General features: G+C 39.2%; 1 protein-coding gene across 5 annotated transcripts in view; it reads left to right on the top strand.

Annotated features, from left to right (window-relative positions):
- The window catches only part of TXNRD3 (thioredoxin reductase 3), a 49411-nt gene that overhangs the window by 30861 nt on the left and 3553 nt on the right, over positions 1-14997 (top strand). For all 5 annotated transcript variants that reach the window (XM_054480801.2, XM_054480799.2, XM_063661696.1 and 2 more), the window contains exons 11-14: positions 3440-3516; positions 4111-4267; positions 10511-10618; positions 14851-14946. In XM_054480801.2, coding sequence (XP_054336776.1) covers positions 3440-3516; positions 4111-4267; positions 10511-10618; positions 14851-14946 — 438 coding nt within the window. The remainder of the gene's footprint in view (positions 1-3439; positions 3517-4110; positions 4268-10510; positions 10619-14850; positions 14947-14997) is intronic.

The following is a 14997-nucleotide window of genomic DNA, read 5'->3' as shown; positions in this document are numbered from 1 at the left end:
ATAACATCTGTCTTGATTTTCCATTCTGCAGCTTTGTTTTGAATGTGTTTTCTGGTTGAAGATTTGGGTAAAGAGTATACTGCTGTTCAAATCAAAACCACAATGAGATACCATCTCACACCAGTTAGAATGGCGATCATTAAAAAGTCAGGAAACAACAGGTGCTAGAGAGGATGTGGAGAAATAGGAACACTTTTACACTGTTGGTGGGACTGTAAACTAGTTCAGCCATTGTGGAAGACAGTGTGGCGATTCCTCAGGGATCTAGAACTAGAAATACCATTGGACCCAGCAATCCCATTACTGGGTATATACCCAAAGGACTATAAATCATGCTGCTATAAAGACACATGCACATGTATGTTTATTGCAGCACTATTCACAATAGCAAAGACTTGGAACCAACCAAATGTCCAACAATGATAGACTGGATTAAGAAAATGTGGCACATATACACCATGGAATACCATGCAGCCGTAAAAATGATGAGTTCATGTCCTTTGTAGGGACATGGATGAAGCTGGAAACCATCATTCTGAGCAAACTATTGCAAGGACAAAAAACCAAACACCGCATGTTCTCACTCATAGGTAGGAATTGAACAATGAGAACACATGGACACAGGAAGGGGAACATCACACACCGGGGCCTGTTGTGGGGTGGGGGGAGGGGGGAGGGATAGCATTAGGAGATATACCTAATGTTAAATGACAAGTTAATGGGTACAGCACACCAACATGGCACATGTATACATATGTAACTAACCTGCACATTGTGCACATGTACCCTAAAACTTAAAGTATAAAAAAAAAAAAGAATATACTGCTGTTCTTGCCATTTCCAAAGTGGTCTTTGGAAAAGCCATGTCTGTCCCTTTATTATTTTTGGTCCCAAAAGGAGGATTCAAAATTGCTGTATCAAATGACTTGGACATTCCGTTAGATAATGAGCACACATCATGTTGAACCATGCCAACATATGTTAATTCAGACTCTTCCACATTCCTATTAAATATTCCTAGTGCACCTGCATCTATGTCAAATCCAACATACAACTTGGCTCCTAACATTGCAGTTCCAAGACTAAGCACTCCACAGCCACATCCTAGATCTGCAGCCACTTTATTTTCTACCTCATCACATGTGTTATGGATTGTATAGAGCATACGTGCTTCACTGTGCAGTTCTTTTCTTTCCATGTGGATATCCAGTACCATTTGTTGAAAAGACTCCCCTTTCTCTATTGAATTGCTTTGGAATCTTCAATGAAAGACCATTTAACCCAGCACTTTGGGAGGCCGAGGCGGGTAGATCACGAGGTCAGGAGATCGAGATCATTCTGGCTAACACAGTGAAACCCCGTCTCTACTGAAAATACAAAAAAATTAGCCGGGCATGGTGGCGGGCACCTGTAGTCCCAGCTACTCGGGAGGCTGAGGCAGGAGAATGGCGTGAACCCGGGAGGCAGAGCTTGCAGTGAGCTGAGATCGCGCCACTGCACTCCAGCCTGGGCGACAGAGCAAAACTCCATCTCAAAAAAAAAAAAGAAAGACCATTTAACTGTGGGTCTATTTCTGTACTCTTCCCATAGACCATTTGTCTGTCCTTTCCCCAGTACCACATTGTTTTGATTACCGAAGCTCAGTGCTAAGTCTTAGATCAGGTAGAGTGAGTCCTCTAATTTTGTTTAGATTCTTTGCATTTCTATATAACTTTTAAAAATAGCTTTTTAATTTTTAGAAATAAAAGTCTGCTGGGATTGTGACTGGAATTGTCTTTTTTCCATAGTCAGTTTGGAAGAACTGACTTTTTAGCAATATTGATTTTTCCAACATATGAACCTCATATGTTTTTCCATTTATTTGTGTATTCCTTAGTTCCTCTCAGCAATGTTTTATCATTGGGCTCTAGAGGTCTCTCACATATTTTGCTGAACATACTTCATGTTTTTAAAGCTAACATAAATGACATTTTTAAATGGTTGGTTGGTAGTATATAAAAATACAGTTTTTTTTTATATTGACCTTGTAGCTTCTTAGGATTCATATCTACAAATAAAAACAATTTTGTTTCGTCCTTTCCAGTCTGCATGCTTTTAATCTTTTTTTTTTTTTTTTTGCCTTGTTTCACTGGCTAAGACCTCCAATACAGTGTTGATTAGAAATTGTGAGAATGGGCATGCCTGTCTGGTTCCTGGTGTTAGGGGTGAAGCATTGAGTCTTGTATCATTGCCAGGATGTGACCTGTAAGTTTACTACACTTGCCTTTTATCTGGTGACGAAAATTGTCTTTTCTTTTATTCTGAAGATTTTAATTATGAAAGAGTGTTTAATTTTGTGAAATGCTTTATTGCATCTATTGAGATGGTTGAATTGTTTTCTCCTCTATTCTGTTAATATGATGAATTACATTGATGGATTTTTGTATGTTAAACCAAATTTGCGTTTTGGGGACAAACTCACTTGGTCACAAACAATTATCCTTTTTATATATTGCTATGTTTGACTTGCTAACATTTCATTAAGGATTTTACATCTATATTCATGAGGAGTGTTGGCTTGTGGATTTCTTTTCTTTTAATGCACTTGTCTGATTTTGGTGTCAGCTGCTTATATTGGCCTCATAAAACAGGAGTTGGGAAGTACTTCCTTTTCCTCTTTCTTTCCTGGAAGAGTTTTTGTACCATTAGCATTATTTCTTACTTAAGTATTCCATAGACTTTCCTATAGAAGCTCTCTGGGTCTGGAATTAATTTATGAGAAGTTTGCAAGTTGAGAATTCAGTTTCTTTAATGGTATAGGACATATTAGTTTGCCAGGGCTGCCATAGCAAAATACCGCAGACTGTGTGGCTTAAACAACATTTATTTTCTCACAGTTCTGGAAGAGTACTACAGACCGGGGAGCATAAACAACAGAAATGTATTTCTCACAGTTATAGAGGCTGGAAGTCTAAGATCAAGGTGTTGACAGGGTTGGTTTCTTCTGAGGCCTCTCTCCTAGGCTTGTACATGACTGTCTTCTCCTTGTGTCCTCACATGGTCATCCTTTGGTCTGTGTTGCCCATGTCCTCCTCTTCTTATAAGCACACCAGTCATACTGGATTAAGGCACACCCATATGACCTATTTTACCTTAATTACCTCTGTAAAGGCTCTGTCTCCAAATATAGTCACCCTTGGAGGTACTTAGAGATAGGATTTCAGCATATGAATTTTGAAGGGACATAATTTAGCCTATAGACTTTTCAGACTTGTGAAGTTTGGTAAGTTGTGTCTTTTAAGGAATCTATTTCACCTTAAGCTGTCAGATTTATTGGCATAGATTGTTTGTAATATTCCATTATTACCCTTTTAATGTCTGAAGGATCTATAGTGATGTTCTTTCCCTCTTTCATTCCTGATATGGATAATTTGTGTTTTTGATTTCTCTCCAAATGCAGGTTTTGTTAGCTATTGGTCGTGACTCCTGTACAAGGAAAATAGGCTTGGAGAAGATTGGTGTCAAAATTAATGAGAAGTAAGTATATTGGGATCACTGCACTGTTGCTGCACAAAGCAACAGGTTTCTGCAGATCACCTCTAAGAAATTCTCATTTAATTACTGAGATATGTCTTAATTTATCTTATAAGTTCAGTGCCAGCTCTTTATAATCGATTTCTTCATCAATCAGTAACTCTTATTGCATGCCTTAAAAAGCTCATATATTGAACTTAAGAAATAATTATATAATTAAGAAATAATATATTGACTTTAAGAAATAATTGCAGAGATATATTCACCTAATGTCTGTGATTTAGAGCACATCTTTATGTCCTTGGTCAGGGAAAGAGATAAATTCTAAAGTTCTAAGTGAGTCTGTGGAGGCAGTCTGCAGATATCCTTGGCATCCAGGAAATGCCCGTGGTTTCACCAGAGATATTTTGTTTTGGAGCTACAGAAACCGTTGTAACTTTAAGTCATTGACCTTATATATAATTGATATCCTGAGGTGCGTGAATTTTAAGAGAGGTCTTTTCTCTATGTATTCAGTGTTTTGGCTAATAGTATTAGTCAGCCAGCAGTGTAGAGTGAATTGTAATATATATTTTTTCCCATTTCAAAAACTAATAGGAGTGGAAAAATACCTGTAAATGATGTGGAACAGACCAATGTGCCATATGTCTATGCTGTTGGGGATGTTTTGGAGGATAAGCCAGAGCTCACTCCTGTCGCCATACAGTCAGGCAAGCTGCTAGCTCGGAGACTTTTTGGGGCCTCTTTAGAAAAAGTAAGTTTCTTACTGTTTTTGAGATAATATCTTGATCAAGATCATGATTTTCAAAACTAATACAAGTAAAACTTGTGTGCTTGTTTTCCAAGTAAAGAGTTCCTCAGAGATATAATTTGCAGTAGACTTACTATTTACTAATGGATTAAAATAAATATTTTTGAGTGTCCACTGTGTGCAAGATGTTGTGCTGCGTGATACACAAAGCACTGGCCATGGTCAGCCCCAGGGGCTTACCAGGTAGGTAGGATCATGAGTCAGGCAGGCACAGGCTGAGCAGAAGGCAGAGTATGGTTGTGTGCCAGAGTGCTGTCAGCAAGTTGCTCTAGGGACACTGAAGGGATGGTTTAATTCTAGCTGCAGGGAGGGGAAAGCCTTCGTAAGTGGACTGTTGCACTGTAATAGCATAGGAGCTCTTGGCATGAGTCAGGATTCTGGTCCTGGCTTCAGTGCCCACTTGGCCTGTAAACATGGTCAGGTTGTTTAACTTCTGAGGATCTTCTTAGTTTCATCATCTACAAAGACAAGGATGTGAATCAGATAATTTCTACAGAGGATTTCCACTTTTCATATTTTTAAATCAAATATTTGGGATGAGCTTTATAGGATGAGTAATTGAAAATTGAGGAAGCAAGGGACTTTTCAGGTGGGCAGATAACTTGGCTAAGAACGCAGAGACCTGTAGTACTTGGTTTGTGCTAAGGACTATGAGTAGTGTCCCAGGAGCTTTCAGCTGGGGAAGTACTGCTCAGCTCCATCAGGAGCTCTGTGGCCGTGTGGTGGAGTTGGCGGGAGACAGATAACTGGGGAAGGGCCCTGCTGCATTAGTGGGTGGGGTCAGGAATGCTGAGTATACCATCTCATGCAAAGAAAAATTGTCCCAAACACGGTGCAATAGAACATTTTGGAATGTATGTAGGCAGAGTAGTTGGTGATAGGGAAGTACAATTGGGAAGGAGGCTGGAAAACTAATTTGGTGCCAGATCATCAAAAATCTTTGCCACAAAGAAGAATTGGTAGGTCCTTCTCTAGGCAGTAGGGATCTGTTGAGACCTTTATTTCCCCCAATTTTTTATTTAGAAAGATGTCAAAAGACAGAAAGAGTAGTAAAACAATTGCCCATATTGAACCTTTCACCCAGATTCCCCAGTTATTCACATCCTGCTGTTTTTGTTCTGTCTCTCCTTTTCTGAATATGTATATGTGTAGTTCATATTCCTTTTTTCTTTTGCTGAGCTTTTTGCTGCCACTTTTTGAAGTGGCAGGCATCAATGACATTTGTCTGTAACTACTTCAGCATATATCTCCTAAGTACAAGGATGTTTACCTCCGTAACTGCAGTTCTGTTGCCATATCTGAGAAGTTCAACAAAAGTACTATAATATTCAGTTTCCTCAATTGTTTCTTAACAGTGTTTGTGTGTGATTTTTTTTTTTTTTTTAGACGGAGTCTCGCTCTGCCACCCAGGCTGGAGTGCAGTGGCTCGATCTCTGTTCACTGCAAGCTCCGCCTCCTGGGTTCACGCCATTCTCCTGCCTCAGCCTCCCAGGTAGCTGGGACTACAGGCGCCCACCACCACGCCTGGCTAATTTTTTGTATTTTTAGTTGAGACGGGGTTTCACTGTGTTAGCCAGGATGGTCTCGATCTCCTAACCTCGTGATCCGCCCGCCTCAGCCTCCCAAAGTGCTGGGATTACAGGCGTGAGCCACCGTGCATGGCCAAGAGTGTGTGTGTGTTTTGATTTGCACAGTACTTGTGGCTCTTATGGTGCTTAAGTCTCTTAATCTGATACAGTCCCCCTGCCTTTGTTTTTTATTTTTTATGACACTGACTTTTTTCCTTTTATTTTTAGTTGACACATAATGATTGTACATATTTATGGGCTACAGAGTGATATTTCGATATGTGTATACAATGTGTAATGATCAAATCAGGGTAGTTAGCATATTTATTACCTCAAACATTTGTCATTTATTTGTGTGGGAACATTCTGTTATATCCTCTTTTAGCTTTTTGGAAATATGCAATGAATTCTTGTGAATTACGTTCACCCTACAGTGCTGTAAAGCACTAGGACTTAACTCGTCCTGTTTAGCTGTAATTTTGTGTCTGTTAACCAACCTCTCCCCATCCTCCCCTTTACCCTGCCCTTCCCAGCCTCTAATAAGCACAATTCTACTTTCTACTTCTATAAGATCAACTTTTTTAGCTCCCACATATGAGTGAGAATATGCAGTATTTGTCTTTCTGTGCCCAACTTATTTCACTTAATACAGTGTCTTCCAGGCTCATTCATGTTGCTGTGAATGATCAGATTTTATTCTTCTTTATGGCTGAATAGTATTTCATTGTGTTTATATACTATGTTTTCTTTATCCATTCATCCATTATGGATGCTTAGGTTGAGTCCATTTTTTCCTATTTTGAATAGTGCTGCAATAAACATGGGTGTGCAGATATCTTTTTGATACACTGATTCTTTCCTTTGGATAAATATTAGTACTGGGATTGCTGGATCATATGGGGGTTCTGTTTTTAGTATTTTGAAGACCCTCCATACTGTGTTCCATAGTGGCTGTGTTAGTTTCCATTCTCACTAACAGTATGTAAGAGTTCCCTTTTTTCCACATCCTCACCAGCCTTTGTTATTTTTTGTCTTTTTGATAATAGCCATTCTAACCAGGATATGGTATCTCATTGTGGCTTCGATTTGCATTTTCCTGATGATTAGTGATACTGAGCATTTTTTCATATACTTGTTGCCCATGGGTATGTCTTATGAGAAACATCTATTCAGATCCTTTGCCCATTTTTAAATCAGATTCTTTTTTTTTTTTTTGGCTCTGAGTTGTTTGAGTTCCTTGTGTAGGGATATTAGTACCTTCTCAGATGGATAGTTTACAAATATTTTCTCCCATTTTACAGGTCGTCTCTTTACTCTGTTGATTGTTTCCTTTGCTGATTGCAGAAGCTTTTTAGTTTGATACAGTCCCATTTGTCTGTTTTCATTTTGTTGCCTGTGTTTTTGAGGTCTTACCTATAAAATCTTTGCCTAGACCAATGTCCAGAAGGGTTTCTCCTGTTTTCCTCTAGTAGTTTTATAATTTGGGGACTTATATTTAAGTCTTTAATTCATTTTGAATTGATTTTTCCACATGGTGAGATATAGAGGTACAGTTTCATTCTTCTATACTGTTTTCCCACTACCATTTACTAAAAATGATATCCTTTCTCCAGTGTATGTTCTTGGTTCTTTGTCAAAAATTAGTTAGCTGTAAATATGTGGTTTTATTTCTGGGTTCACTGTTCTGTTCCATAGTCTATGTGTCTGTTTTCATATTACTATCATGCTGTTTTGGGTACTATAACTTGTAGTATATTTTGAAATCAGGTAGTGTAATGCCTCCAGCTTGATTCTTTTTGTTCAGTATTACTTTCACTATTTGGCTTTTGTGGTTTCATAAAAATTTTAAGATTGTTTTTTCTACTACTGTGAAGAATGTCATTGGTATTTTGATAGAGATTGGATCGCATCTGTAGATTGCTTTGAGTAGTGTGGTCATTTTAACAATATTAATTCTTCCAATCCATGAGCATGGGATATCTTTCTATATTTTTGCATCTTCTTCAGTTTCTTTCACCAGTGTTTTGCAGTTTTCATTGTAGAGTGGTTTCACCTACTTGATTAAATGTATTCCTAAATATTTTATTTTATTTTTTGTAGCTATTATAAATGGAATTGCTTTATTGATTTCTTTTTCAGTTAGTTTGTTATTGGTGTATAGAAACACTACTGATTTTTGTATGTTGATTTTTGTATCCTGCAACTTCATTGAATTTCTTTATCAGTTCTAAGAATTTTTGGTGGAATCTTTAGGTTTTTCTACATATGAGATCATATTGTCTGCAAAGAGGGACAATTTCACTTCCTGTTTTCCCAGTTTGGATGCCCATTATTTCTTTCTCATCCTGACTGCTCTGGCTAGGACTTCTAGTACTGTGTTGAATAAGACTGGTGACAGTGGGCATCCTTGTCTTGCTCCAGTTCTTAACTCTGACTTTTTTATGAATCCAGGTTACTTTTCTTGTAGAATGTCCCACATTCTGAATTTCTCCAGTTGTTTTTGCATGAGTGTGTTCAGATGAAGAGGTTTGGGCACAGATTCTCCATGAGGAATGCCATGTGCTGCTTTGCTTCATCCCCCAGGTACCTGCCAAGGCCTTGCATGGAGACCTTGTGGGTGGGTGTATTTGGTGCATGAAGCCAGCCACTGGGGAGGGGCCTCTGCTGGCATTAATGGATGAGGGCCAGGAATGCCAAATTTGCAAGGAATTATCTCAAGTGCAAATAACATTTTGGGGTGTATGTCGGCAGAGCAGTTGCCTGATGCTGTAGGGAGTTAATCGTGGTGACTGTGGGGAGGAGGGATTAGAATATGGAGCAATATGTGTAGAGTATAAAGAAAGAGATGAAAGACTCAAGACGGAAAGAAGCCTATAAGAAGGGTAGCATGAGTCAAGTCCAGTTGAAGGAGATGGTCTAAGAGGTGGAGAAGGTTTTTAGGAGAAAGGGGCAAAGTTGAGCCATTTCCTGTTTATTTTTCTAAGTTGATATGAAACAGGAAACAAAGGCATCTATTAAGAATGAGGCCTCCCATGTAAGCTATGGAATCTAGGGTCAGCTGCCAGTCAATAAATGGATCGGCAACATGTGAGTGGCTCAGAGAAGTCAGAAAATACCCAGGCAGTTCACATAGTTATGTGATTTTGTCAGCCATGTTGGGAAAAGAAAATAAATGCTTGGCTTACCCATGGTTTGCAGGTAGGCAAATATGAAGTGGCATGAGAGTGTAAGAATCTAGGCTAATGGATAACTTACCTGTGTTGTATGCAAATCCTCTCATTGATTTGGGGGATACATGGTGGTGTTTTGGTTTTCTTTGGGGTAACAAAGAATAGAAGCTCACTCAAACCAGGCAAATTGAGGGAGGTTACTGTAAAAATCCTGGGATTAATAGGTAGAATCATAGAGGAACCTAAAAAAAGAACTATACTAGGGCTGGACCTGCCTGCATTTGGAGGTGGGGTCCCAGCTGCTCTGGGGCCCAGCAGCACAGTGGGGGGTTTGTACAGATGTGCTCCTCCTTGGTCTAACTTGGCGACAACTCTGCAGGTCCATTTCTTCCCATTCCTCTACCACCTGGAAAATTCTCTTTCCTTCTAGTTAATTTTCCTACAAAAGAAAGAATTGGATTGACTCAGCCCACCTTTTTCTGCCACTCCATAGATTTCTGGCCAGCTTATGTGTTGGCTCTTGTGAGATCAGATGGCTGTCCCCAGTCTAATCACTTGTGGCCATTGGCAGGGATTGGGGAACATACAGTGCTGTGGATGGTGGTGTCTTTTGAAGGGGCTGTGGCTGGGCAGGTACCTTCCACTGTTTCTCTGCCACCTACACACAGCTTTCTCTCCATGTCATGGTTTCATGGTTCACCCACCAAAGTATTCCAGCTCCTCTCCACACAGCCAGAGAGGCCCTCTCTTCTCACAAGTTGGGGCCTTTCCTAGGTAGGAGTGCCACCTTGCAATGTCCATTCTTCTCTGACTCAGTCTAATAAAGGCTCTGGAGATGGTTCTTTCTTAACCCCTGGACTATAGAGATGACCTGTGGTCATCCTTGTCCCTGCAGTGTATTAGCACCCCCCTCCAGACACACTCACACATGTACCATCCCCCTTTGATGGCCAAGAACACTTAGTCCAGCACCGTTGAGCTGCATATTTGCCTCACTTCTCAGTGGCATAAGGAATATGAAATGGCCAAGAGGTGGTCTCAGCTTCCAGTGAAGTAGTAAATTCAAGGTTGCCTGGAAGAAGTGCTCCAGGAGAGCAGAGCCCAGAATCATGGGCATGGAAAGAAAACATTTTGGAGAGTGTCTTTAGGGGCAGATGGGTGGCACCATCTCCACCTCTTCCTTCTGGTTCTTGGACCTCCGAGTCTGTGCTCCAGAAGAGCTGGTCCCATTTGTTGGTGGCTAGCCAGTGTGTGGTCTCTTCCCCTGAGTCAGGGGCCCATCCCAGATCTCTGTTAAGGTACCTTAGAATTTTCCTGAAGCTGTTGATGTTTTAAGAATTGGTTACACTGAACTGGAATGATTTATTTTCTTTATATAAATATATGTAATATAGATTTTTGCTATAAAGTTTCACAAAATAAGACAATGTAATTTGTTTGTCTTTCAGTGTGATTATATTAATGTTCCGACTACAGTGTTTACTCCTCTGGAGTATGGTTGCTGTGGATTATCTGAAGAGAAAGCTATTGAAGTATATAAAAAAGAGAATCTAGAAGTAAGATTGTGTTTTATTACTTCCTTAAAAAATTCTCTTTTAATCAACAATTTATCTTTGCGGTCACTTTTTATTTCATCATTTTGCAAGTTACTATGATGGTTATATTGTAGGAAATCATATTCCTATTTTAAGAAAATTAGGAATTAATTTAAATCCTGTCTGTCTAGCAAAGAAGAAGAATATGGTTGGGAAAGAGGGAAGTGTAATCTATAAGTCAGGACACTTGAATTACAAGTAACAAAAATCTATTTGAGCAAACTTGTACAAGGAAGCTCAAAGTTATTTTAAGATCTTTTGGGAATGCAGGGGTAGGAATGGCTATGGGTGGTAAGGTGGGAAGTTCCAGGTTGTCTGTCTGTGGGCTCTTCAGATTTCCAAAAGGACGCCCTCTACACACCTTTATTGCTACCTCTCGTTTACCCCCCAACCCTGTCCAATTATAACCTTAAAAATATTTTCTTACATCATTTCTTGCTGGGAAGTTTGATTGGCTTTTTTCTGCCTACTCTCCCAACTAGGAGGGAGAGGGAGGATAAAAAGAATTGGAGGGTTATTAATACTTGATATTTCAAGTAAAAGAGAATTGAAATCACAGTGCTTTCCCTTGAAGGCATTTTAATTGTATGATTTAATTTATTATTGAGAATGTATTTAAATCATAGCACTGATATTCCCTAGTTAAATGGCCTAAGGATTTAAGAAACTCCTATTTAAATTTCTGGTGCTGGGAAAATGTGTGATTAAAACTTTATAATGTTATTTTAGATGGTTATTTTTGAAATTTACATTTTAGAGAACATTATTTTATCGGCATTTATAATTAACTCTTTATATAATAATAAGCTATCCTTTTTCCATTGGTCAGCCTTTACTTGGGTCTTGGAAAATTGATGATAGTAATTATGGATTTAACATTTGTTTTAAAACTTTCTGAAATTAATGAAAAATTAAGGTAGGAAGATGTCAGGCACATGACAGGAAGGATGTACAAGGCTGTATCCCAGACAAAAGAGTATCTTTATAGGAAACAAGTTCCTCAAGTTTTGGGGATTACTTTAAGGTCTTTTCACCAAGGTTTGCTGCAGATCAACTCACCTGTTTTATTTATTTATTTATTGCATTTTGACAGGACTGAAAATGTGATCTGTTAGTATTTTTTTAAAGTTCCTATTATAGAGAAACACAAACACATTGTAGAGCTGTACAAAATATTTTCTTTCTTTATATCCTTATTCTATAAGCTTTTTTCTATTAATTTTTTTTACTTCTTGTTTATAAAAAATGAAGACACAAACACACACATTAGCCTAGGCCTACACAGGGTCAGAAACATCAATATCACCATCTTCTCCCACCACATCCTGTCCCAGGGGCAGTAACACACATGGAGCTGCCACCTCCTATGATGACAATGCCTTCTTCTGGATACCTCCTGAAGGACCTGCCTGAGGCAGTTTTACAGTTAATTTATAAGTTGAAGGAGTACATTCTAAAATAATAGTAGAATGTATGGTATAATAAATACATAAATCAGTATCATAGTCATATCACATTTATTATCTTTATCAAGTATTATGTACTGTACATGATTATATATGCTAGACTGTTGGAGACTGGCAGTGCAGTGTCAGCATCACCAGCATCACCACAAACAGTGAGTAATGTGTTGCACTATGATGTTACAATGGCTATAATGTCACCAGGTGGCAGGAATTTTTCAGCTCCATTTTAATGTTATGGGAACACAGTCATATATGCTGTCCATCGTAGACCAGCATTGTTTTGCAACACATGCAGTGCATGATTGGGGATGGGAGGAAGTGTGAGTGTATTTAGGTCTGTGATCCATTTTGAGTTAATGTTTGTCAATGTTGTGAGCTAAGGGTGCAGCTTCATCCTTTGCTTGTTGCTTTCAAGTTGTCTTTGAATAGCTTTTACATAGTAAAGGAAACACTGGTAACTGTTGTAGCTAAGAGTATAACTGTATTGGGAAGATGGGGATGGAGGAGGGCAGGAAGGAGCTAGAGTGAGTGCTAGGGGACAGGGAAGAGAGCTCATCTTGCTCTTACATAGAGCCAAATCAATAAATAAAGCCTAAAACAGGAAAGTCAGGCAGTAACAATATAAGCATGTTATTTAGAAACATAGAGGTAAATACCCAAATGATTAAATAAAAGAGGTGAAGGTGGTGACCTCTGGGTTCATTGAAATGGATGGGGTCAGAGATCACTGTTTTCCATAGCAGAGCTTTAAAAATTATGTCTGTAATTGTGCATAAGTTGATAAAAAACTTCAAGAGTAATTTAATGAGGGGAGCCCTAATTAAATATGAAACGTTATCACATGGCTGCAGTGCTTACAGTTGTGCGGCAGTGGCACACAGATGGACAGCAAGATCAGTAGAACAGAATGTGAAACCCAGAAATGGATTCAAATGCTCGTAAGAATTAGTATGTGATAAGGTCATATTTTAAATCTATGGCAAAACACCGGCCATCTATTAAAGGGTGCTGGAATAAGTGGGTAGCTATTAAGGAAAAATGTAAATTTGGAAGTTGAATCCACACTTCACATCCACTTTGAACCAGAAGGGTAAGAAATTTAAATATAGTAAAATCTTCAAAGTGCTAGAAGGAAAAACCACATTTGACAAAACCAGTGAAAGAATGAAAGGAAATGGGGGGAAGTGTGAGTGTTCACCTCCTTCCTTCATAGCAGAAGTGATAGAACACATCAGAAACAGTAGCTTGCTGTTTTAAAAATCATGTTTAAAACCTGGTAAGAGAACCCAGGAGGCAGAGCTTGCAGTGAGCCAAGTTTGTACCACTGCACTCCAGCCTGGAGTGAGACTCTGTCTCAAAAAAAAAAAAGACAAAAAACAAAAAACAAACCTGGTAAGAGTTTGTACCATCTCTTTTTAACCTTAGAGGTGTATTTTTATTCCTCTTTTATCTTATCCTAAGATAAAGAAATATTTCTATTTCTAGTAGCTGCAGAGATTAAAAGGTTCGTGTTAAAATAGGTAGAAGTGGTGGGGGCTGGTGGCTCACACCTGTAATCCCAGCATTTTGGGAGGCTGAGGCAGATGAGTCACTTGAGCTTAGGAGTTCGAGACAAGCCGGGGCAACATGGCGACACCCCATCTCTAGAGAAAATACAAAAATTAGCCAGGTGTGGAGATGCGCACCTGTAGTCCCAGCTACTTGGGGACCGAGGCAGGAGGATCGCTCGAACCTGGGCAGTCAAGGCTGCAGTGAGCCGAGATCTCACCACTGCACTCTAGCTTGGGTGACAAAGTGAGACCCTGTCTCAAAACAAACAAACAAACAAACAAACATGGGTAGAAGAGTTTATTTCTCTTCTGTTAAAAACAAGTTAAATCAATTTTGTTTTTAGCTACAAGTAACTGTATATTGTGATACCTCCTTAATAAAAATTTTGTTTTAACTCTACATGCACTGGCAATTGATGCTTTTCCCTAACATTTAAAATGGTTATTTCTGGGTGGTATTTTTAAATTTAAATCCATCCATCGTGGATTATTGTTCATACTACATTTCCAATTCTGTCACTCAGCATTAACTGCCCGTTTGTGTATAGAGTGATTCAGAGGTGCAACACTGGGAGACCACAGCAACCCCAGGCTGGAGAGAGGGCACATGGCATTTTATTCTGGTTCTTAGAAGACTGAGCCAGATTGAAGAGGCATAGAGGTACACTCAAGGCACTGGCGTGAGGGCCTGGGGACAGAAATGTGAGAGACATGATCCCTGCTCTCCCATCGCTGGGTTCTGGAGCTCTAAAAGGCTGGAGCTGTTTTATTTCTTCTGCTCCTCCTCAAGTTTGCTGGAATGTGAGCCCTGTTATCAGGGTCAGCTTTGACGTCAGGATCTCAGTCTTCAACTCTGCAGCCCACATGAGAGCCTGTTCCTAGTGCTCTGCCTTAGGTTGTTGGTACTCTGTACATGTTTGAAAACTGAGTTTTATTTGTGGATTTTTGCTTGGACTAACAGCCAAGCAAGCAAAACAACAGTCAACACATGTATGCAGCTAGCATTTCTGGAGCCTTGACCCTGGGGTTCCCAACAGATACATAAAGTTGGGGTCACTGAACTTTAAATTTCTGAAAGCTGCTATGGAGATTATTGCCTTTATATAATTAAAGAGCCTATCAAGGAATGGTTTCCATATACATTAATTCTGCCCTTTTTCTCTCTTTTATCTTCCAGATATATCATACTTTGTTCTGGCCTCTTGAATGGACAGTAGCTGGCAGAGAGAACAACACTTGTTACGCAAAGATAATCTGCAATAAATTCGACCATGTATGTAATACCACTAGAAGCCAAAATGCTGTGATTTTTAAATGTAGCTTT

This window comes from Pongo pygmaeus, chromosome 2, assembly GCF_028885625.2.
Source record: "Pongo pygmaeus isolate AG05252 chromosome 2, NHGRI_mPonPyg2-v2.0_pri, whole genome shotgun sequence".
Lineage (NCBI taxonomy): Eukaryota > Metazoa > Chordata > Mammalia > Primates > Hominidae > Pongo > Pongo pygmaeus.
This window is presented reverse-complemented; position numbering and strand designations above follow the sequence as displayed.